The following is a 24,427-nucleotide window of genomic DNA, read 5'->3' on the forward strand; positions in this document are numbered from 1 at the left end:
CACATTAAACAAGGTTTTTTAAAGAGTAAAATTAACCCTAGTGACATGTACTTACCCAATACATCAAATACATTACCATTTTAATATGTAATCAATACAAAATTACTAGTGAGATAGTTTACTTTTCTTTCTTGATAAGAAGTCTTGGAAACGCAGGTGTATTTTGCAATCAAAGCACTTCTGGACTTGGACCCGGTCCCATTTCAAGATCCAATGGCCACAGGGTGCTCCCAGCTGCAGCCTGGGGAGCATGTTTTCCCTAACGCGCTCCAGTCAGAGGCATCCTGAATCTCGGAGTCTTCCTGTTTCCCTGAACGCCACTCTTCTCCTTTTGCACAGAGACTTCCTCTGAACTAAGTCTGCTCTGCAGGTCCTACCCGATCCCCCTCCACCTGGATCAGGGTGATCGAAACAGCTCTTCCACAGAGAGCATGGGGCATTCCATGAGGCGTGAAACAATATGAAGGTAGCTTCCCTTCATTTTCTCTAATTTTCTTTTTCCTTTGGACTGCACAGGATGTGGAATCTTGGTTCCCCAACTGGGCATGGAACCCACATCACCCGCACTGGAAGGCCAAGTCCAACCACTAGATGCTCAGGGAAGTCCTTCTCTAAATTCTAAATTAATTACAAGTTCTTTAGAAACTACAAAAAATAGAACAGTCCTTTCCACCAGTTCGCCTATCTCTTTGTAAATAGGAAACAATCTCCTCTAGGTCAACATTTTTCATGTGCTCACGCCAGAGGCAAGCAAGGCCCTGGCTCCGCCTGGCCCACCTTCGCCATGTGACCGGGTCAGCTGGTCCTGGGCCCCAGTGACACCCCACCCTAATCCACCAAGCCCTCCGGCACCCCGTCCTGGCCCATTGATCCCCTAGAACCCCACCCCAGGGTTTCCTACCCCTCCATCTCCTGTTCCTCTGACCCCACTGGTCCCCCGGGGCCCAGGGCCCCTTCCTCTCGCACCTCCAGTCTGCAGCCCTGAAGGCCCCTCACCTCTCCCCCCAACCACAGAACAGGGGCCTCCTGGCCGGTCAGCCCAGCGCAGCGCGCTCGAGGCCGGCACACGTCCTGTCTCCCTGTGGTCACCTCCACCCTTCGCCCGGGCACCGCCTCCTGTGAGGCCGCGGACCCCGGGAGGGTCCCCGAGACTCGGCGGCCTCGGCGCACCCACCTCGGCGCCGCCCGGGGGTCCACATGGGTCCGGGAGTACCGCGCGCTGCAGGGCTGGAGCGAGTGCGGCCGGGAACGCCTAAACATTCATGCTTCGTGACGTCCGGCCGAGACCACCCGCAGACGCGGCAGACGCGGCAAAGTGTAACCCTCCCCCCGACCCGGTCCCTTCCTGTCCCGGTACCTTCCGGGCGCCTTTTGGCGGGAGCGGCAGGCCCTGGCGCAGGCGCGGAGTCACGCCCTCGGGCCAGGCTCAGATCCCGCGCGCAGCTCTCGCGCGGCTCTCGTGCCGGTCTCGCGCGGCTCTCGCGAGGCTCTCCCGCAGGTCTCGCGCGGCTCTCGCGTGGCTCTCGCGCCGGTCTCGCGCGGCTCTCGCGCGGCTCTCGCGTGGCTCTCGCGCGGCTTTCCCGCAGGTCTCGCGCGGCTCTCACGCGGCGGCGGCACGGCCCTGGGCCAGCCATGGCCAGCTGGGTGTTCTGTAACGGCTGCTTCCAGCCGCCCCAGGCGACGTCGAGCTTCAGCCTGACGAGCTGCGGCCACATGTACTGCGACGTGTGCCTGCGCAGAGGTCAGGGCGGGGCGGCGGCCTCGCGGGGCGGCGGCGCCCTGAGGCGGGCGCGCGGGCCTTCGGAGCCGGGCTTCCCGGGGGAGCGCTGGCGGCGCCGGGCGCGGCCTCTGGGCTGGGGCAGCGGGGCCCGCGCCTCAGCGCCGCCTGCCGCGTGGAGCCCGGCGGGCGTGGGCCGGGAAGCGGGGTCCGCAGAGGAGACGGGGGTGTGAGGCCCGAAGCAAGCGGAGGGGGACCCCGGGCGGGCCGCGGGGTGACGACCGCCACCCCGGGCCCCGCGCGCCCAGCACCCGCGCGCCTGCGGCGCCACCTGGACGGACCTTCTCTGGTTCTGAGCGGGTTTTGTTGACCTGGAGAGCTCAGGCAGGAGACAAGCCTAAATGAAAACGCGGTGAGCTCTCGCAGGGTGACTGGCCTGTGATGCCAGCTCACAGATGAAGACACCTCTCGCCCCCAGACCCTCTGGCGGAAATGGCGCCCATCTCCTTGGGCAGCCCTGAGCAGGGGGTCCAGCCGGTGCCAGGCTCACCCCACACTCCGCCCCACGCGCGCCCGTGTCTGGATCTCTCCCTTCAGGAGCCTGGGTGCACGCTTGCCCCTCGCGCCTCTTCCCCAGCGCGCCTGCTCCGGCCTGGCGTGTTTCCCAGCTCGCTGCTTCCCTCGCGCTCCTCCAGGCTCTGTCTGCCGTGGTGGTGCCACAGGTGCGCTGGTGCTGGGCTCGCAGGTTCTGGGGTTCAGGGGGCCAGAGGCGCGTGCCCAGGTGGGCTGGCCGAGTCTGGATCCTGGCAGCCGGAGGCCGCCAGCCGGGGGGGCCCAGGCAGCACTCTGGGAGGAAGCGGAGCCCAGCACAGCGAGGTGTGTCCGAGCAGGGCAGCCACCAGGGCAGGACAGAAGCAGGGCTCATGTTGGGCAGACGAGTCTGGGCGGCAGCTGGCCGGATTGGGGGTGAGGCTTCTCTGGCCATCCAGAGTGCCAGGGGAGACAGCAGGTTTGAGCTAAGGCTCAGGACCTCATGTGTGGAACAGAGGTGCCAGGGACAGCCGTGCAGGGAGACCTCAGAGGGTTGTGAGCGCACAAGGGTCTGGTGGTCCAGACAGTGGAGTTCTGTGGGGAGGGGACTGGAGGGGCTGGAGTGAGGGGAGGGCGGGAGGCAGGAGACACACAAGCCTGTTCTCACTTGGGGAAGAGCGTTTCCTAAAGAAGCTCGGTGAGGGCAGGAGGAGGCTGGGGTGGGGAGAGACCGCCGAAATGTCAAACCAGGCCTCCCAGGGCAGTCAGGGCGCCGGCCTTGGGGTGAGGGTTACCTGCCTAAGTGCCCTGCGGAGAGGAGAGAGGGGCTGGCTGGGTGCTGGGAGGAGAGAGGAAGGGCTGGGGTGGAGCTTAGGGGCTCTGTGGGAGGCAGTGGGTGGGAGAGGAGGTGAGCCCTCCCTTGGAAGACTAGGCCTGGGATGGGGAAGGGGAGGCGCCCCCTAAGACACAGGAAAGGGGCCGAGCCCATCAGCCCTGGTGTGGGCAGGGGGAACGAGGCACACCTAATGGGGCCTCTTTCTCAGGCGATGACTGTGGGGGGGCAGCCCTGGGATTGGGCTGTTGATGCTGCCTAGGAGGACCTGGGCCAGTTGGGTGTGGATGCCTCGCCTCCGAGCTGCCTGGTGGAGAAACCGAGATCAGAGGCTGTGAGGACCAGGCAGGGCCAGAGAGGAGCTGGAAGCGAGGGGGCTGAGGAGGGACCGCTGAGGGGTCCAGGGCCAGGGGGTGGAGGAGAGGCAGCGGGGAGTGGATGGGAGGAGGCCGAGCACGGGCGGGGTGGCCAGCGGTCCAGCCGCCTCGGCTCTCAGCTCCCAGTGCAGCCTGGCCCTCGCAGGAGCGCTGCTGCCAAGGCCGAGGGGAGAGCAAAACCCTGGAGCTGTCAGGTGGGGGTGAGGGGAGCTTTCATTTTGTAGTGTTTAAAATTTTCAGCTAAGTTATCCCCATTTTATTCCCATAAAATATGCTTGTGGGAAATAATCTTGGCTGATCTAAGTTTAAGTGTTGATCTGTGTGGCCACTGTTTGGAGCATATTTGGAAAATAAGAAAAAACGAATTGTTAGTGTGTAATTCTTTTCAACTATGTGCATGCCCCCAGGTTTGTCCACGGTAAGTCCTATAATCCTGTACGCTTTTATAAGAAGCACTGTAATTTAAGGTCTATATTTGTATGTGTTTAAAGGTACTATTCACTATAATGAAGTTTGCTTTCTTTTGTAGGTAAAAGGGATGAATGCTTGATTTGTAAAGTTGCTTGTCGTACAGTTCTACTTTCGAAACATGTAAGTTGAAGTCTGTAGTACGTTAATGTTGATCGGTGATTCTTTTTAAGTGTGACGTCCAATTTTTACTCGGTTGTGGTGTCTACAGCCTTTGTTGATTTGCTTGGTGTGCTAGGAGATTGTGCAGACTTTCTGTGTAAAGTCCACTAGTGGTTCTGAATGCCTCACACAGCTGTCTCCTCACCAGAGCCTGAGCACTGCTGGGGACGGTCGTGGAGTGCCGGGGCCAGGCGCGGGGGGCCGGCTCCTGCAGCCCCTCATGGTGGTGGGGTTGGTCTCCCTGGGGTCCGCTCTGGTTCAGAGGGTCAAGGGAGTAAAGTTGATCCCTCCAAGTTTAGGTCCCAAGATGTGTATTTGATCTGATGTTTAATCTGTAAAAGTTCTTTTTCTGATTACAAATATAAAGTTACCTCAAACATAACAGGAAACCATAACAAAATGTGAAAGTCCCCAACTCCTACTTCCCAAGGACAACAACCAGGAGTGTGGGCCCTGCTCTGGGTGTCGGTGGGATTTTAACAAAGTGGTCTTTCTCAGTTGACACTGCATGTCCTAAAGTGTACACACTCACATTCTCTGAAAACGGCTTCTGGTGTGATAGGAAAAAAGCTTTCGGTTTTTTCAGTTTTTTACTACTTCAGTCTCAAAATGAAATTTTTTTTTTTTTTAACCATAGTTCTGCATACTTGTAAGACTATTTCTGGAGCATAAATTCCTAGAAGTAGGGAAAAGAGAGGCCTGGTGGGGTGGGAGGGTAGGGTGCTTGTGCAAAATGTCTCCCTAATCATCACAAACAAACAAAAGAGACAGAGGGGCATTGGGAACCCAAGTCTGACGGATTCCAAAGCCAGCCAGGGCTCTTAGCCACCACACTGCCTTCAAAATAGAAAGAAGGCATCACTTCGTTAAACCTCCTCCACCGAGCGCTTCTCAGATGCATTTGTGACAGAATCCTTTTTCAAGGAACACATATTAATACCCCACAGTCCACACTCGGAGGAACTGTTCTCCCATATAAGCTTCTAGGGAGTAACCAGCGTGTCTTAGCGTGAGCCCAGCTCTGGAGTCTAGCAGACCCAGAGCAGATTCTCCGCCTAGCTGTGGGCTCCTGGAAGAGTCTCTTTCCCATCTGCTCTGGGGCGCTCATTGCATTGTTGAAAAGGTTAAATGAAGTGAACTCAGAACTTCTCTATTAATATTCCCTCCTCCGTGCGTAGGGCGCGCAGTCACCCCTTCTGCGCCATTGGGGTGCCTGTTCCCCTCAGGGGAGCCCTGGGCCCTGACACCCTCGCCTCCCCCGGGGCCTGGGAAGGTCCTGTGGGGCCTGGTCCTCCGTGGGTGTCAGTCCGCTCTTCATCACTGGGGTTCCGGCCTCTGTGTGTAGGGCTCACCGGGGCCCTTGGAGGTGGGGGCAGGCTTCTGTCCTGTTTCCTTCGAAGTGCGGGGCTCGGGGGCGTCGGGTGCTGTCCAGGGCCTCGGGTGGAGATCCGAGTGGGGGGCTCGCGTGTACTCAGAGCACCTGCAGCAGGCCCCCTGCCCTGCCAGTGCCCTTCCCAGCCCCTGCTCTGAGCAGTCTGGGGCCGTTTCCCCTGTAGCTGCCCCACCTACAAAGCGGCTGCCCCCGTCTCCAGTGAAGCGGTCGCCCCTTCCCTGCCACAGGGTCCTCCCGCAGCTCCTGGGGCCCTGACCCCTCGAGTGTTTCCTGGCTGCTTCTGCCGGCCTCTCTCCCCGAGTGCAGCACAGCGTCACTCCAGCGAGCATGGGCCTGTGTGTGTCCTTGTCTGCGCCCCTGTGTCCCTGGTGCTGACGGGCGGGGGGGGCGGGGGGGGCCGGGAGGAGAGGCAGGCGTGCCTGCGGGCCGTGTGCCGGTGGGCAGGTGCCCTCTTTTGTCACGTTTATGCTGAAGTAACTCAACACATACTTGTGAGTTTCAGATTGTGCCAGTTGCTCTTCCTGCTTCTGATTCCACTGTTTCCTTTGTACCCAGCTGCCCCAACCCCAGCCTCCCGAAACTCCTCAGCGCCACCCTTGGTCCCCTAGGAGGTGGCGCTGCCCTGTGCCCGCACCCCGCGTCCTCGGTGTCCCTGGAAGCCACTGTGATGGTGTCCTGGCCAGTCTTGGCCCTGAAGCGTATGGCCCTCTGGACCTGGAGGCAGTGTCAGCAGGAGCAGCCTTTTCTCTTTCAGACGGACTCAGACATCCAGGCACTCTTCATGGGCATAGACAGCCTGTGTAGGAAATACGCCAAGGAGACCTCCCAGGTAAGTCCCCAGGCCCTGGAGGTGGGGTGGGAGTCCAGTCTGCGCCCGCCCCCACTGTGAGAAGGCTGGGCGCCACTCCCGTGTCTGAAGGCGTGAGACACAGCGGCTGCTCGGTCAGGACACCCAAGCTGCCTCAGTGATTGAGGGCTGGGCCGCAGCTCTGGGTCTGGAAGGTGGGGCGGGGGCGTCCAGACACCGGGCAGGGGGCTGCCTCTTCACGCTGTGTCTCCTGACCCCCTCTCCTGACCCCTCCTCGTGCCGCGCATCCTCTTCTGACCCCTCAGTACAGACACCCTTGGCCTGTGCTGCTCTCAGACCATAACCTGGCCCGAGGACATGTGTCCTCCCACCATCCTGGGCTCCAGGGGGTGTGGCCATGGCCAGCTCCTCCTCGGCTCCCTTCGTGACCCCGGGTGGGCTGCTGGCGGCACAGCCTGCGGACTCTGTGCGAGCGTCATCAGGCTCACTTCTGTCTCGCTCCAGCTGGGGCTCAGCCCTGTTCTGTTTTGTTTCTGTCGGTCAGGCCAACACTGAATCCTGAGGCTGGCCCCGACCCAGGGCAGGTGGTGCATGGCTGCGCCCGAGCACACCCGAAGCCCTTGCCCTCAGTGGGGCTGCTCCCACCTGCTGCCCAGGGACCACCCCCTCCCCGGCCTCTTGCCCACGGTCAGCTTTGCCCATGGCCCTGTTCCTGCTGTGGCCTCTCCTGTCCTGATGGATCTGAATCACGGAGCCCTGCATGCTTGTCCTCACCAAGGTCCCCCTTGGAAGCGGCCTGTCCACGGGCCTTGCTGGGCCCAGTGCCTCAGGTGGGGTTCCCCGTGACAGTCTCCCAGACGCTGCTGAGCAGGAGCCCAGGGCCACACCCAGAAGCGGTGCCACTCCTCAGTTTGGGCCCTGCTCCAAAGCATGCGATCAGAGGTCAGCTTCGGACATTGGTCTCTCTTGCCCTGAGTGTGGGACCCTCAGAGGAGTGAGCTGAGAGAGGTGACTGTCACCTTGTCTTGCTTCAGTGACGGGAAGGGCGCTTTAGACCTGTTCAGACCCCTCCCGGGGGCATGGCCCTCATCTCCAGTCCCGCCTGGGGGCGGTAGAGGGAGAGGCAGGAACAGTCCCGGGCTGATGAGTGAGGACCGAGTGCCTGCCTGCGAGGGCCCTGGCGGGGGCAGTGGAAGTAAAGGCCGTCAGTGCGATCCGGAGCCTTCCTGGGCGGGGCCTCGGGAGCTGTGAGGACTCGTGCAGTGGCAGCCCTGGGCACCCTCCCATCACCCTCTCCACGGGCGGGCACTCCAGGCGGAGCTTGGGTCCACTGCCCCACTTCTGGGCGGAGACACACATCTCTTGTCCCGTGGGGTGGGTCCCCGACGGTGAGGGCTCTGAACCCCTCTGATGAGGCAGCAGCCAGAACGGTACAGGCTCTGGGAGGGTGTTTGCCCTCCACCTGCGGCTCCCCCCACTCTGAGGCAGTCAGCCTGTTTGCACAGGACTTCTTCCCTCCATCTGGACCAGACCAGTAAGCCCTGGGAGCTTGCCCTGCCGTCTGCATGCCTAGGGGCAGAGCCCTGGCGGCAGGGAGTGACTGGGGGGCGTTTATATGATGTTGCCTCAACCAGCTTGCTCAGTACTGTCTCTGCTGTCTCTCAGCTGTGCACAGGTGACAGCAAGAATTAGGCCTGAACCGTTCAGTGTTCAGGAGGGTGGTCGTCATCTGAAAAGCCCACGGTTGCAGAATAGTTCTCTCTGGTGGTCCGGTGGCTAAGACTCTGTGATCCCAATGCAAGGGCTTGGGTTCTATCCCTGGTCAGGGAACTAGATCCCGCATGCTGTCACTGTGGATTCTGCATCCCGTAAAGAAGATGGAAAAACCCTGCATGCCATGACCAAGACTGAGCACAGCCAGATAAATACATGAATGGACAGCTCTCTCTTCCCACAAGTGTCAGTCATTCTCTCCTGACGTCCATTGGTGCCTCCAGGAACAGTCCAGGCTCTGCTCCATAGAGACCAAAGGTGGTGCTGACTTCAGGCACTGCTGGCCTTCATTGGCTAGTAAAGTTCACTGGGCTCTCAGAGCAGCGTGGCCCTGCCAGCCTGCCTGGTGGCATCCCTGCCCAGCAAAGTCCCGGTCGGGGGGCTCCTGTGACCCAGTGGCTGCTACCTGAGGGGCAGCACGTGGTGACTGGCCCGTGTGGGTCGTGTCCCGTCCTGTGTCCTGAGCACCACTGAAGCCACGTGGAAGGGAGGCAGAGCAGCCGCCATGCCCACGTGGTCTTCACGTGAAACCCGTGGTGCTCACCACCTCTGGGTAGAGCTCATCCGGCCAGGGCTGCCCACTGAGCCTGGGGTCTTCGGCTTCTGCTCTGGCTGCTGGGCAGCAGGGGGGCAGTGTCTGGGGAGGAGCTGGGGCTTCAGGAAGCCCCTGGCCTCAGCCTCTGCAGCAGCTGACACATGTTGTCTTCTCAGATCTCAGAATTTCAAGAAAAGCACAGAAGAAGACTGTTAGCCTTCTACGGAGAAAAGGTAACTCCAGTCAGCGGGCCACAGGGGGCGAGGTGGCTGTGTCACCCCTCCTGGCATAGGCCGCTGGGTGGTGTCTGCCTGCAAGTGCCCAGCCCGCTGCACGGTTCCTCTCTGAGGTCAGCCATGCAGCCACCTGGGGACCCAGCCGTGGTTTCGCCTCCACCTTGGGCATCAGTACAGACCCATGGTCACCCCATGGTTTCTGTGGTGCTTTTTGATAAATGTGAGCATAAAGTTATTCTGGACGATCTTCACAAAAGGAGGATTAGTGCGCATTTGCTTATCCCCAAAGCCTCCTCACTTGGTTTTGAAACTCAAAAGAAGGAAAATAAAGCTTTAGGGAAAACAGATATGGCACCTCAGCTGTGACTTGGGTTGAAGCCTCCTATTGGGCTGTGCTGGTGGAGAGGAGCAGGGGGTGGGTGCTGGGGGCGCTTTCCCCGAAGGCTGCTCCGCGGGGCAGGGTGGTGCCAGGCTGGGCTGTGCACTTCCTGAGAGGTTCCTGGAGCCGGTTTCAGACACACCTGGTGGCCTGCTGCTGCTGCTGAATCGCCTCAGTCGTGTCTGACCCTGTGCAACCTCAGGGACGGCAGCCCACCAAGCTCTGCCGTCCCTGGGATTCTCCAGGCAAGAACACTGTAGTGGGTTACCATTTCCTTCTCCGGTGCGTGAAAGTGAAAAGTAAAAGTGAAGTGGACTTGGTGCAAATTCTCACAAAAAGTGCAAGGGCCACAGCCATGTCACTTGCATTCTGATTCCCGGTTTAAGAACTTGAGAATTCACTTGTTCCCTCTAAACTCTCACCCAGCCTGTGCGGTAATAGGAAGTCATTCAATTGTGTTTAGATTTCTCAGTTGGAGGAGTCCCTCAGGAAGTCGACACTGCGGGTGGAGCAGCTGCAGAGGTGAGTCCTGGGGCCGTGCGGGGAGGGGCCCGGGGCAGGTGGGAAGGCCTGGCGTCTCCAGATTCGGGTCTGCCTGTTTCCCTCCATCTCCAGGTGGGGGGGGGTTCCGGGCCAGGCCCCCTCGCTGACCACTTCACTCTGCTTGCACTGGTGTGGCTTACGTCTCCCTCCAGGAGGAACCTGTGCCCCCTGCCCCCGCAGCTGGCACCCTCGGCCCCAGACCACGCATGCCCGAGTCTTCCCACCTGCCCCAGTGGTGTCTCTGCTTCTGGCTCTGTCTCGGGGACCGTGGACGCTTGTCCACCCCACACACCAGCACCCAACTTGTTTCACGAGGTCACCTGGAAGCAGGCACGAGTGTCCTTTGGGAGCTGGGCCCAGCAGCCGGTCCTGCTCAGCAGGCTTCTAGGGAGCGCCCACTGTGTTCTCGGCGCCGCCTGCTGTGGGTTCTGGGGACTCGGGAGCCCCTCTGGGGTGGACCAGGCCCATGCAGGTTCCCGAGGTGAGGAGGGACCAGAGCCTGTCATGGAGAAATGGGTCCTTTCTGTTTTCTTTACTTCAGGTTGGAAGGAATTAATCTGGATGTAAACGTTCGCGACTCAATAATGCCTTTTCTCCATCTGTTTAGGGTGAGGTCATCACAGCAAACAGCTTTCAGCACAGTAAAAACTGCAGCTTCAAGTAAGTGAAGTGATGCCTGGAAGGGGGAGGGTGGCGGAGGTGCTGGGTACGCCCGTGGCTCCAGCACTGGGTCTCTCGTCACAGCGCCTTCAGCAAAGCCAAGTGGATCTCTTCTGTTCCAGCCCCGTGGCTCATCAGCCTCTGAGAGGTCTGTGTCCTCAGCCCCCGCGCCCAGCACAGGCACTGGGCACAGGTGCCCCCTCCTCGCTGCTCGCTCCCATCTCCAAGCAGAGGGGTGGGCGGGGTGGCCACGTGACTGGGCTGGGCCCTTCCTTGACTGGGATGGGAGGGGTGGGCTGGTGGCAGTCTCTGGGACCTAGAGCCCCTGGTGGAGTGCTTTTCTTGAAAGGTTGCACTTGGGCCCGTGGGCAGCAAGGCTGATAGGGGTGCCCTGGCTGTGCCCGGCAGGCCACACCCCTGTCTCCAGCTCTTCAGAAAGTAGAGAGCAGGGCCCTCCTCCCAGCTGCCCTGTGCTCCTGCGAGAAGGCCTGGCCTGTCCCCACGAGCCTGGAGCAGGTTAATTAGGGAGCTGGCGTGACCGAGCGCTGCACGCGTGAAACATGGGCCAGGCAATAGGGTGGACAGAGGTAGTGGTCTCACCCCAGACATCCGGCAGGAGGTGGGGGAGCCCAGGGACGGTGCGGGTGGCGAGGAGGAGCCCAGGGGACCTTCCTGGGATGGACGGCGCTGGAGACGGGAGGGCCGTTCTGGCCACACGGCAGGCGCCTCCGTGTCCCTGGGCAAGTGTGTCTGCGTTATGGGCCTTGCTGGCCTGGGCGGGGCTGTGATCACCGCACTCTGGGAGTGCTGAGCAGCTGTGGGGAGGGGGCCTGCAGTGTGCACATCTGCGCGTATGTGTGCACATGTGTGCACACGTGTTTCTGTCACTTCATTGCAGTCAGCCCGTGGCTGTCTCACTGTCTGTGTAACAGGGCAGAGTCCATGGAAGTCGACCTCACGCCCTCTTCAAGGAGAAAGGTGAGCATACTGACTTGCATGCATGTGGCTCCAGGCGCTTTGCATGGATGGTCTTTACCGGCGTGGATAGCTGTCCCACGGCACACGCGCAGAGGCAGCCGGTCGCCAGGCAGCTCCAAGGAGAGGCCTGGTGGGGAGGCTGGGGTGCGGCCTGGGTGGGGGTGCCCCCTCTCTTGCTGGCCCGGTGGCCTCATGACGCCTCAGTTCCTGCTGCTGCTGCGCTCACGCCCTCTCCAGCCTGGGCACTGGACGCCGTGCGCCTGCAAAGTCTTCCTGTGTACCATCATGGACGCTCCTGTGAACAGAGGGCCTGGGCCTGTGAGGAGAGATGACGCTCGGATTCTGCCCGACAGGAGCAATTTTCTCCCCGTGCTGTGACTGACTTCTCAGAGTCGGCCCATGCCGGACATGGGGCACCAAGTATAGGACAGGCCAGAGGTGGGGGTGGGGAGCAGGGGGCAGAGAGGGCCCGGGAGGGGGCCCAAACCGGGGGAGCTCTGAGCGCAGCAGCTGCGGGAAGGCTGTGAGGTGGGGTCTGCTCACAGCCAGCCACACCGCAGCCTCAGCGGTGAGTGAGGGTCATGTGGAGCCAGCCCGGCCGTCCCACGGATGCTGGGAAAGGTCCTCCCTTTGGGCTCTGAGGTGTCAGCCTGTGCTGGGTGGGCAGGGGCTGGAGCCTAGAGGCGGGGAGCTGCTCCCATGGGTGAACACCGGGTTGCTGGGCAGTGTGACCCCACTTGCAGTGTTGGGGGTCCCTCCGAGGCTGTCAACCTGCCAGCAGAGGTGAGGCCGGGGTGGGGCCATTGGCAGAGGGGGTCCTGGACTGAGGCCGCCACAGCTGGCGCTCACCGCGTAATGGTGGAGCGAAGGAGCACTGTGGTGCCAGGCACGGGAGCGGGGCGAGAGCGCGTTGGGGGCACAGGGCTGGTGGCTGGCGGGCAGCAGCAGCAGTGCCAGGCCCAGGCTCCTGGCCCCCAGCAGGTGTGTGCCCCCCATCAGGCCCCGCCGCTCAGTGGGAGGGCTCAGGGCAGCGGGGTGGGGTGGGGCCCTGCCTGGTGGGTGCGCGGTGCAGAGCGGGTCTGCCCTCACCGCCGCCTGCCAGTGTCTGTCAGCATCTGGATTTCAAGGTGATGAGATGCTCCCAAAGTGAGGATTACTCAGGATTTTCGAATCCCTAATGCCAGCCGAGAACTTCGTTTACTTTTCCTCTTGTGAGACCCTCAAAGTCACCAGGGGAGCGTTTGTCCGCTCACCACCTGGGCCCCTGGGGCGGCAGGTACAAAGCCGCCAGGGGCCGCCTTCCCACACACGGCATTGCAGTGTGTCAGGCAGATGCGGCTGAGGATCTGTGTTCTTGGCAAACAGGGACAGTCTCTGCTCCTGAGCCAGTCTGGAGCGTCAGCGGTCATTTTCTCTTTACGAGGCAGCCTGAGGTAGCCACTGGCCCGCCGAGGATCTCCCTGCTCAGCCCACCTCGGGACGGACGCATGGGTAAGTGGAGACGCCTCGCCTCGCCCCGCCCGCACATGCTGCAGGGCCTACCCTGCCCCCAAAGCGGGCCACTCCTGCCCTGCTGTCCTGTCTCGGGGCACAGACGTCCCAGTGCCGCTGCGCCTCCTGGTGGCTGTCGGTGTGGCCGCGGGTGAGCGCCCGCCCCTTCCTGGTGTCAGCGTGAGCACCAGGCTCTGGCTCAGGCTCACGCTGTGCTCCCTGAGTCCCTCCCGGGAAGATCCCTCGGGGGCGTTGTTGTGGAAGTGCACACGCGTGAGCCGAGCGCTGACTCCTCTCCAGCCTCAGCCCCTTGGCGCGCACTCTCCACGGCTGCTGCATCTCTGCCCTTGGCTTCCTGTCCTCTCGCTGAGGCTGAGGTCCTGAGCGTCACCCCTGAGGTGTAGGTGTTCTGCGCTGCCTTGTCCAGAGCCTGTTGGTGCCGCCTTGGCACCTGAGCACCTGGTTGGCACTTGAGTTCCTTCTGCCCAGCCTCAGAAGGAAACCGTGGGTGCAGGTCAGGCCTGCGCCTTCCTGTCTCCCCGCCCGCGCTCTCCTGGGATCTCAGGCCGTCAGTTGCTCCCAGGCGCTTCCTCGCCTCCTGCCCGCCTCCGTCCTGTGCAGCTGGCATGTCCACTGGTCAGGGTTCCAGCTGCTTGTTCTGTGGATGCAGCACCTCTCAGCCCCCATGAAGCCTCCTCACCCCCGTCATCAAGCACTGCCGGCTTCCTGCTGACCCATTCCATTGGCGATGGAGGCGGCCTTCCTTCTGGGCACTGGGCGTTCTGGGCCCCACCTTGGCACTTCCCTGCAGGGGTCGGTCTCATCTCAGTGTCTGCGGGCCCAAGGCACCAAGCCTGCTGCTAGGAGCACCTTCCCCTTAGGAGCCTGGAGTCTGGCGGATGGTGATCACAGTTCCCCGTGCTGTCACAGCAGGACCTTGTTGCCTCTCTGTTCTATCAGCATCTTGTAAGAGCCCATAATAGAAAAGAATAGATTAACATGTAACCGAAACACATAGTTATATGCTTACAACTAGACAATATTGCGAATAAACTGTACTTTGGTTTGTAAAAAAACAAAAAAAGGAAAGGACCATTTTAAATCTGGAGGAATGGAAGCAGTTATATTAAAAAGCATTTAGAAGGCAACAGAAGCTGACGGGCAGAGAGCACTGAGGCAGAGAGAGCAGACAGCATGATGGCAGGAGCAGGCTGACGCCGGCCCCTCCGATCCCGTGCTGAGCGGCTGGCCTGCCAGTGAAGAGGCGACCCCACCCCCAAGATGCACTCCAGTGGCAGCGCAGACACGGTCAGGGTGAAAGGAGTGACCCCGCGCTGGATGACGCCCGAGAAACCCACCAGCAGCGTGGGGAGCCTCGTGGAGACAGGACGCAGTGCTCACGAAGGTGTGCACGCCAGACCGCGGCGCAGGCACCCGAAGCAAAGGCTGATGGTGCCAGGAAGAGCCAGGCGCAGGCACCCGAAGCAAAGGCTGATGGTGCCAGGAAGAGCCAGGTGCGTTCTGGAGCACATGCTCCCCCTCAGGCAGAAACAAGCAGTGAAGCCTTGGACAGTGTCTGGTGTGAGTGCCCGCCAGGGCAGAGACCTCCGCCTGCTGTGCGCTGTCTGCGGGGGACCCGCCTCGTGCCTGGAGGTGCAGACAGGCTGAGACACAACTCAGGTGCCTCTGCGAGCAGCGGGTCAGGAGCCAGAGCAGCAGCCTCACCGCAGCAGGCGGCTGTGCACCCAGAGGGCAGGGGCCCTTCTAGACTGTTGAAGTCCATTTGTCAGACACAGTCGTTGGTGTAGACACCCCACACAGACGCCCACAAGCGCGTCAGGCCAGAACCACAGAATTTTGAAAGTAATCATCCCTTCAGCACTTAGTTGGACATTCACTATTAGTGACTGATGCAACTACTAGGCAAATGCTGCTAAGGTAAGTGACCACTTACCTGATAAACACTGCCCCCAGCAGGGGGGGAGCAGAGGAAGGCTTTCCAAGGTCAGATTGGACGTTCTGTGAAGAGGATCTTGCAGTGGGGTGTAAGACAGGCCCTGACACTTGGGAAGAACTGTTCACACAGAAGGTATTTTGGGGCCAAAGAGGAATTAAGTTGGAAATCAGGAAAAGAGAAAAAAACCTAAGAATAAAATATTTGAAAACACAATTATAACTACCTTATGGATCAAAGGAAAAACACAAAGCCTTTGACTGTGGATCACAACAAACTGGAAAATTCTTCAAGAGATGGGAATGCCAGACTACCTTACTTGTCTCCTGAGAAACCTGTATGCAAGTCAAGAAGCAACAGAACTGGACATAAAACAATGGACTGGCTCAAAATTGGGAAAGGAGTACACCAAGGCTGTATATTGTTACCCTGCTTGTTTAACTTCTGTGCAGAGCACATCATGTGAAATGCCGGGCTGGATGAGGCAAAAGCTGAAGTCACGATTGCTGGGAGAAATAGCAATAACCTCAGATGTGCCCCCCTGGAAGAAAAGTTATGACCAACCTAGATAGTATATTCAAAAGCAGAGACATTACTTTGCCGACTAAGGTCCGTCTAGTCAAGGCTATGGTTTTTCCTGTGGTCATGTATGGATGTGAGAGTTGGACTGTGAAGGCTGAGCACCGAAGAATTGATGCTTTTGAACTGTGGTGTTGGAGAGGACTCTTGAGAGTCCCTTGGACTGCAAGGAGATCCAACCAGTCCATTCTGAAGGAGATCAGCCCTGGGATTTCTTTGGAAGGAATGATGCTGAAGCTGAAGCTCCAGTGCTTTGGCCACCTCATGCGAAGAGTTGACTCATTGGAAAAGAGTGTGATGCTGGGAGGGATTGGGGGCAGGAGGAGAAGGGGACGACCCAGGATGAGATGGCTGGATGGCATCACGGACTCGATGGACGTGAGTCTGAGTGAACTCCGGGGGCTGGTGATGGACAGGGAGGCCTGGCGTGCTGCGATTCATGGGGTCGCAAAGAGTCGGACACGACTGAGCGACTGAACTGAGCTGAGCTGAACTGAATGGCAGAACTATGATGACTATGCAGTGGAAGCAGAAACTAGATTTAAGGGGCTAGATCTGACAGAGCGCCTGATGAACTATGGATGGAGGTTCATGACATTGTACAGGAGACAGGAATCAAGACCATCCCCAAGAAAAAGATATGCAAAAAAAGCAACATGGCTGTCTGAGGAGGCCTTACAAATAGCTGTGAAAAGAACAGAAGCAAAAAGCAAAGGAGAAAAGGAAAGATATACCCATTTGAATGCAGAGTTCCAAAGAATAGCAAGGAGAGATGAGATAAGGAGATAAAGAGGTAAGGAGAGATTGCTTCCTCAGTTCTCAATGCAAAGAAATAGAGGGAAACAATAGAATGGGAAAGACTAGAGATATCTTCAAGAAAATTAGAGATAACAAGGGAATATTTCATGCAAAGATGGGCTCAATAAAGGACAGGAATGGTATGGACCTAACAGAAGCAGAAGATATTAAGAAGAGGTGGCAAGAATACACAGAAGAACTGTACAAAAAAGATCTTCATGACCGAGGTAATCACGATGGTGTGATCACTCACCTAGAGCCAGACATCCTGGAATGCGAAGTCAGGTGAGCCTTAGAAAGCGTCACTACGAACAAAGCTAGTGAAGGTGATGGAATTCCAGTTGAGCTATTTCACATCCTGAAAGATGATGCTGTGAAAGTGCTGCACTCAATATGCCAGCAAATTTGGAAAACTCAGCAGTGGCCACAGGACTGGAAAAGGTCAGTTTTCATTCCAATCCCAAAGAAAGGCAATGCCAAAGAATGCTCAAAGTACCGCACAATTGCACTCATCTCACAGGCTAGTAAAGTAATGCTCCAAATTCTCCAAGCCAGGCTTCAGCAGTACGTGAACCGTGAACTTCCTGATGTTCAAGCTGAATTTAGAAAAGGCAGAGGAACAAGAGATCAAGTTGCCAACATCTGGATCATCAAAAATGTAAGAGAGTTCCAGAAAAACATCCATTTCTGCTTTATTGACTATGCCAAAGCCTTTGACTGTGTGGATCACAATAAACTGGAGAATTCTGAAAGAGATGGGAATACCAGACCACCTGACCTGCCTCTTGAGAAACGTGTATGCAGGTCAGAAAGCAACGATTAGAACTGGACATGGAACAACAGACTGGTTCCAAATAGGAAAAGGAGTACGTCAAGGCTGGATATTGTCACCCTGCATATTTAACTTCTGTGCAGAGTACATCATGAGAAACGCTGGGCTGGATGAAGCACAAGCTGGAATCAGGATTGCCAGGAGAAATATCAATAACCTCAGATATCCAGATGACACCACCCTTATGGCAGAAAGTGAAGAAGAACTAAAGAGCCTCTTGATGAAAATGAAAGAGGAGAGTGAAAAAGTTGGCTTAAAGCTCAACATTCGAAAACTTAAGATCATGGCATCCAGTCCCATCACTTCATGGCAGATAGATGGGGAAACAGTAGAAACAGTGTCAGACTTTATATTTCTGGGCTCCAAAATCACTGCAGATGGTGATTGCAGCCACGAAATTAAAAGACACTTATTCCTTGGAAGGAAATTTTGACCAACCTAGACAACATACTGAAAAGCAGAGACATTATTTTGTCAACAAAGGTCCATCCAGTCAAGCTATGGTGTTTCCAGTGGTCATGTATGGATGTGAGAGTTGTACTATAAAGAAAGCTGAGTGCCGAAGAATTGATGCTTTTGAACTGTGGTGTTGGAGAAGACTTTTGAGAGTCCCTTGGACTGCAAGGAGATACAACCAGTCCTTCCTAAAGGAGATCAGTCCTGGGGGTTCACTGGAAGGACTGATGCTGAAGCTGAAACTCCAATACTTTGGCCACCTGATGTGAAGAACTGCCTCATTGTAAAAGACCCTGATGCTGGGAAAGATTGAAGGCAGGAGGAGAAGGGGGCGACAGAGGATGAGATGGTTGGATGGCATCACCGACTCAATGGACATGGGTTTGGGTAGACTCTGGGAGTTGGTGATGGACAGGGAGGCCTGGTGTGGTGCAGTTCATGGGGTTGCAAAACGTCGGACAGGACTGAGCGCCTGAACTGACCTGAACTGGACTGAACGGCAGAAAGTGAAGAGGAACTAAAGAGCCTACTGATGAGGGTGAACACGAGAGTGAAAGCCTGTCTCAACTCAACATTCAAAACCGAAGGCCATGGCGTCTGGTCCCATGAGTTCGTGGCAAATAGAGGGGGAGACAATGGAAACAGCGGCAGATCTTATTTTGTTGGGCTTGAAAATCACTGCAGGTGGTAAATATAACCGTGACATTAAAAGGTGTTCCTTGGCTGGTGCTCCGGGTGTGAGAGGCAGGCCCGACCGCCCAGTCTGCGAGGTGCTGTGCCATCCCGGCACTAGCCTGAGGACCCCAGAACTGCTGTCCCCCTGCCGGGCAGCATGGGCACCGCGAACAGAGCGGGTATTCCAGCAGGACTGAATTCGGAGAAGGCAGCAGCTCTGCTTCAGAAACTGATTTCCGACCCTCAGTTCGTACTGGCCCAGAATGTCGGCACCACTCACAACCTGCTGGACATCTGTCTGGAGAGGGCCATGGTCCAGGGTACTCAGTGTGTGTTCCAGCACGCCATGCATCAGGAAGGCAAGCCCGTCACCTACCAGAAGAGTTCAGGGCGATGCTGGATCCTTTCTTGTCTGAATGTTATGAGACTTCCATTCATGAGAAAATTCAATATTGAGGAATTTGAATTTAGTAAGTCTTACCTCTTTTTCTGGGACAAGGTTGAACGCTGTTATCTTTTCTTAAATGCTTTTGTGACACAGCTCAGAAAAAGGAGCCTGAGGATGGTCGACTGGTGCAGTATTTGCTTATGAATCCTGTCAATGATGGAGGACAATGGGATGTGCTTGTCAATATTGTTGAAAAATATGGTGTTTTCCCGAAGAAGTGCTTCCCTGAAACTTATACAACAGAGGCAACCAAAAGGATGAATGATATTCTGAATCACAAGATGAGAGAATTCTGCGTACGACTACGGAAGCTGGTACACTGTGCAACCAAAGAAGAAATCTCAGCCACACAGGACTCCATGATGGAGGAGATGCTCAGAGCGGTGTGCCTCTGTTTGGGTAATCCACCAGAGATGTTCATCTGGGAGTATCAAGACAAAGATAAAAACTGTCAAAAGATTGGCCCCATAACACCCTTAAAGTTTTACAGGGCACATATCAAGCCACTCTTCAATATGGAAGATAAGATTTGTTTAGCGAATGAGCCTCAGCACAAGCACAGCAAACTTTGCAGAGTGGACCGTTTAAGCAGTATGGTCGGAGGGAGAAAAACTCTGTATAACAACCAGCCCGTTCTTTTGAAAAAGATGATTGCTGCCTCCATCAAAGATGGAGAGGCTGTATGGTTTGGCTCTGATGTTGGGAAACATTTCAATGGCAAACTGGGCCTCAGTGACATGAATGTCTGTGACCATGAGTTGGTGTTTGGTGTCTCCATGAAGAACATGAATAAAGCTGAGAGGCTGACTTTTGGTGAGTCACGTATGACCCACGCCATGCCCTTCACTGCTGTCTCAGAAAAGGATGATCAGGAGGGCGCTTTCATAAGATGGAGAGGGGAAAATTCTTGGGGTGAAGACCATGCCCACAAAGGTTATCTGAGTGTGACGGATGAGTGGTTCCCTGAGCACGTCTGCAGAGTGGGTGGACAAGAAGCATGTCCCTGAAGAGGTGCTGTCTGTGCTAGAGCAGGAACCCGCTGTCCTGCCAGCCTGGGACCCCGCGGGTGCTTTGGCCAAGTGCTGTTGCCTCCAGCTTCTCCTCTTCTGGGGGGACCTGAAGTAGCTGCGAAGGACAGATCCAGGGACTGAAGCCAAAGGGACATAGGCCACTGTGTGTTCCCACGGGATGCAGTCAGACTCTTGGATTTCTACTCCAGGAACCTCTTTGGGAAAGTGTGCTTTATGCTGAAACAAAATACTCTTAAAGATAAAAAGGGAAAGGTCAGGTCACACTGTCTCCTCTCCTCATCTCCAGCAGCTCAGGATCTTTTAGCGTTTCAGTCAGATGTAATTGTCTGTCTTAACTGTCACACCAGTTCCGTTCTGTGTCCGTGTTAAAGAGGCAGGAGCGGATGAGCAGTGGAGGTGTGTGGAGAGGGGCAGGCCTGGTGCCCCTTGCTCCTAGAGTCGAGTCGGGGGACGGTGCCCTGCTATTGGAGCTCTCAAAACTGCATGCTGCCTGACAGTATCGCTGTTCCTCCGAGGTGGCGGTCACAGAGTTCAGTTTTTGTCGGGGTAATTCTGTGTGCCTCGAATAGCCCAGGAGTGGGAGGTTGGTCAAAACTGACATGGTTCCTTCCAGTTGTTCTGAACTGTGGAGAGCATGGCTCTTTAAGTAGAGGGTTAGAGAAAGTGGGTGAGAGAACAACCAAAAACTTACCATGATCTGAATTATAATCGTTAGAGGGAGCTCTCGCCAAATGGTTCAACTTCTGCCTCTGGAATTGGGAGTTGGGTGGGCACAAAAAGGGATATCACCCGTTCTTTCTGACAGCTAGATGTGCTGAGACGCTTTTGAATAAAACACTTTGCTTTAAAAAAAAAAAAGAAGATGTTCCTCGGAAAGAAAGGGAAAGTGAAAGTTGCTCAGTCGTGGCCAACTCTTTGCAACCCCATGAATCCATGGAATTCTCCAGGCCAGAGTACTGGAGTGGGTAGCCTTTCTCTTCTCCAGGGGATCTTCCCAACACAGGAATTGAACCAGGGTCTCCCGCATTGCAGGCAGATTCTTTACAAACTCTGGGAGATGGTGGAGGACAGGGAAGCCTGGCGTGCTGCAGTTCATGGGGTCGCAGAGTTGGGCACGACCGAGTGACTGAGCGACGAGTGCAGTGCGTTCCCACGTAACCCCAAGACCCACTGACCAGGTTCTCCCTGTGGGGCTTTGTAGGAGCTCACGGTTTGAGGGATTGTCCTCAGTGAGACCTGAGAGTCTTGTCTGCTTACTGTTTCCTAAGTGACCTGGAGAACTGTCATTCTCAGCGAGTGAGCCTTACGCTTTTTTCATGAACTGGAACCTGAGGAATGAGTTATTTGACAGTGGAATTTTCCTCGTGGAATTTCGGATTGGGTGCAGTATGCAAGAGGCATCTCTTTGTCCTTTGCTTTCACCCATTTGCATCTCTGGACCTAAAGTGTGTGTCCTGTGGACACGGGTCGTTGGGCCATGCTCGTGATCTCTGCCTCTGCGTCGAGCGTTCAGTCGCTGGGTCAGCACAGCTGTGAGCGGGCCTGGACTGGCGTCTGTGCTGTGCTCTGGCTGCCATGTGGGGTTCCGTGTGTGTCCGAGTCCCCTCAGCTGCCGCCTCCGGCTTTCACCGCTCTTAGTGTGCCATTTGCTGTGGACTGTGTCCCTCGAGGCTGTGTTTGGAGCTGGGGCTTTCTGGAGGTCAGCGTGGCCCTGAGGGTGGGACCTAATCCCGTTGGATCCGTGTCCTTCCCCCACACGCGGGAAGAGGTCACGTGAGGACACGGCCCGAAGGCGCGTCTGCAGGCGGTAACTGGGATCCGCAGGATCACCAGGACTCAGATCTGCCTGTGTCCCGCCTCGGGACTCGGAAACAGAGATCGTCGTGGCTGAAGCTGAGGCTGCAGGGCGACGTGGAGCCAAGCCGACCGGGGGACGCCGTCCTGTGGTTCTCGTGCCTGGGGAGCCGTAGCCTCTCTCGCCACCCGACCGAGTTCTGATCAGGTGGTTTCCCCCCAGTCCCAGAGGCTCTGATGATGTGGAGCCATGGGTGACAAGAGCCCACAGCCCGGCTCTCCTGCTCCCTTTAGAGATGCTCACTGTCTTAGAGGCAGGAGGAGTCAGGCCCGCTCCACAGGCGTCCGCAGAGCCGCGGGCTTGTGGCGTCACTCTTCCGACCCAAGCACAACTTCACTGTGGGGCAGCCTGGCCAGCAGTGAGCTCTCCTAGGTTTTGGCTTTCTGTGAACAGCATTGTCTTCATTTGAGGACACGCTCCCTGGGAACGGTCTCAGTTGGTGGCACCGTGCAGGGTCGTCCTGTTGTCTGGCCCTGAGTTTCTGACCAGGAGTCGCCATCAACCCTGAGCTCATGTCCCCGTGTCCCCGTGTGTGAGGAAATACTCGCTTTGCTGAGGACTCTCCGCCCTTCGCTCATTTTGGAGGGCTTTTCAAAATGGTGCAAGTCCTGAGGCCTCGCCCCATTCTCCCGGGAGGGCTGTGGCTGGTCTGGGGTTCTGCGTGCTGGCCACAGCGCCGTGCCCTTTCCTCCTGCTCGCAACCCCAGATTCAAAGCTGCAGGTTCCCAGCCGCCCTTTCATGGCCCAGGCGAGGGAGCCGCCTCCCCAGCCTGGCGGCAGTGGGTGTCCGGGTGCGGGGCTGTCAGCTGCCTTGGCGGTGTCCTGGAATGGTCCAGTCTCCTCGCAGATTTCAGCTCCGTGGCAGCTGAAGTCAGTTCTTGGCAAACACTCCTGGAAGAATCCAAGCTGTGGGACCGTGGCTCGATCCCCTTTCTGGTTCCCATCCATGAGCCTGTGCGCAAGGCCAGCTGTTGGCCTGTCTCGGTCGCCCAGCTGTCAGTGCCCAGGGTCTTGTCCAGAGGACCCCCGTCCTGGTGTCATGGGCACGAGCACCCCACATACCCAGCAGTGAGATGTCCCCTCTTTAAGTGTCAACATGGTCTCCATCTGCATTTTTCAAAAGGAAATCTTGCCAGACTCCCTCCATCCTGCCTCCTGCGTTCCTGAACTGAATGCTGGCCCTGGCCGGGGGGCGTCCTCAGCGGGCCGCTGGCCTCTAGTCGGGGCGCATCTCCAGCTCTGCCACGGCTCCTCGGTGCCGCCTGGCTCCACCGCCGCCTCGGCCTGCTGGGCGCCAGGGTCAGCACCCTCAGGACAGACCCTGGGGTCCCTGATTCTCAGGCAAGATCCGAAAGACCACCAACTGTGGGCCTGGCGCCTGTCTTCCTGGGCTCAGACCGCTGCCCACACAGCCCGTGAGTTGTTCACCTCCTAGGGCCTCGGGGTTCTCGGCAGTGTTAACAATAGTCGTCCCCACAGAGTCATGTAAAGCACAGGTGAGAAACTGCTGCTGCTGGCCATCGGGGCTCGAGCATGTGAGACCAAACATGGGATTCTCTCTGGGAGGCCAGCAGGGTGGGAGCCGCGGGCTGCACGGACTCACAGTCCCTGGGAGCAGGATGCAGGGCTTCTTGGGAGGCGCGGGTGCAGGCCTGGGCCAGAGCCGGGGCGAGGGCTGGCCCTGGAGGGGCAGCGGGGCACACAGGCTGGCGGGTGGCAAGGCCGCCCCACTTGGCTGGGCTGAGTGTCGCCGCAGACAGGAGCCAGCCCTGGCCTGGCTGCTCTCACGTCAGAGGCACGCACGGGTCACGGGCACAGTGGGCCCACCTCTGAGAGCCAGCCCACCTGGAGCGGCGGGGAAGGGGGGCTGTCCCTCCAGGGTCAGTGAGGCCCCAGGTTATCAGACCCTGTAAAGCCCCAGAAACGGCAGACGTGATGAGCGCAGGTGTTGAGATGGCTCATCCTGGCTCTCAGCCATCCTGGGGGCCTCCCGCGGTCACCTGCAGTGGGCTATGTCTTCACAGTGCACACTGCCCCAGGCAGAGAGACGAGATCTCCATTGGCCGTGTAGTGCTGGGAGAGGCATCACCCTCTCTGGTCCAGGTTGGTCACGGAAAGGGTACGTGAGGGGACACAGAGGAGCCTCAGCTAAATGCTGGTGTCTTCTTTTTCTGACTTCCTCCTGTTGCAACTCCAGAACTGAGATGCAGGAGAATTCATGTATTCGAAAAGAACAGTTTTTTTCATACTTGACCCCTGGTGTGGCTGAAGCACGCCAGGGACCATTTACATCTTTAACAGAAGCTTCTTACTAGCCGGGAGGGGTCAACAGCAGAAGTCTGAGGGTAAGCCTCCGTGCCTTGGGTGGAGACCACACAGCGGTCCCGGCGCCTGGTGGTGCCCGTGGCTGCCGCCCTCCTCAGAGCCACAGGGGCCTCCCTGCCAGTGGCCCTTGGGGTGACGGGTCCAGACGTGGGCCGAGAGCCGCTGCACACAGGAGCGCCCTTCCCGAATGGAGCCGTGGGAGCGGTGCCGGGGGCAGTGGCATCAGACCGCCTGCTCAGGCGAGAAGACGGGGGGCTCGGGGTCCTGGCCCGGGGGCGGCGATGGGCACAGCCCCCCGATCTGTCATTGCAGGCAGCATCGCCCACCGCCCTCAGCACCTCGGCCTGACGCCCCGATGCTCCAGTGAGCCTCAGGCGCCCAGGTAGGTCCCACCCTTGGCTTCTGGGGGCACCGGGACCCTGCCGGTCCCGTCCCGGGCTCTGAGGGAGGCTGTGCTGTGGACACCGCTTCACGTTCTTGAAGCTGAAAGGTGACATGGGTCACCATCACGAAAACCCTGGAGGACCCTGGCTGCAGGACCCCGGGGGAGGCAGGGTCTCCCAACAGGCAGGTGGCCACTCTGCGGGTGCT

At 57.8% G+C, this 24,427-nt stretch overlaps 2 protein-coding genes across 4 annotated transcripts; both read left to right on the plus strand.

Moving 5' to 3' along the window:
• The first annotated feature begins 1,610 nt into the window (after positions 1–1,610).
• Positions 1,611–24,219, plus strand: RNF212 (ring finger protein 212). Of its 3 annotated transcripts, XM_040237714.1 has the most exons (9): positions 1,611–1,741; positions 3,987–4,048; positions 6,235–6,309; positions 8,773–8,829; positions 9,675–9,733; positions 10,362–10,414; positions 10,499–10,562; positions 11,347–11,392; positions 24,149–24,219. In XM_040237714.1, the coding sequence occupies exons 1-9, from the start codon at positions 1,633–1,635 to the stop codon at positions 24,182–24,184; spliced, it is 561 nt and encodes a 186-aa protein (XP_040093648.1). In that variant the 5' UTR covers positions 1,611–1,632; the 3' UTR covers positions 24,185–24,219. The 3 variants fall into 3 exon arrangements, with proteins under 3 accessions (XP_040093648.1, XP_040093649.1, XP_040093650.1); XM_040237715.1 differs by lacking the exon at positions 10,499–10,562; XM_040237716.1 differs by lacking the exons at positions 10,499–10,562; positions 24,149–24,219 and adding an exon at positions 12,820–12,883.
• LOC120862242 (bleomycin hydrolase-like) lies at positions 18,160–19,750 on the plus strand. Its single transcript, XM_040238365.1, is given in 3 exon segments — positions 18,160–18,707; positions 18,710–19,607; positions 19,609–19,750. Coding segments are annotated over 3 exon segments (1,413 nt in total). The 5' UTR covers positions 18,160–18,334.
• Positions 24,220–24,427: the final 208 nt, after the last annotated feature.

This window comes from Oryx dammah, unplaced genomic scaffold, assembly GCF_014754425.2.
Source record: "Oryx dammah isolate SB20612 unplaced genomic scaffold, SCBI_Odam_1.1 HiC_scaffold_3, whole genome shotgun sequence".
Lineage (NCBI taxonomy): Eukaryota > Metazoa > Chordata > Mammalia > Artiodactyla > Bovidae > Oryx > Oryx dammah.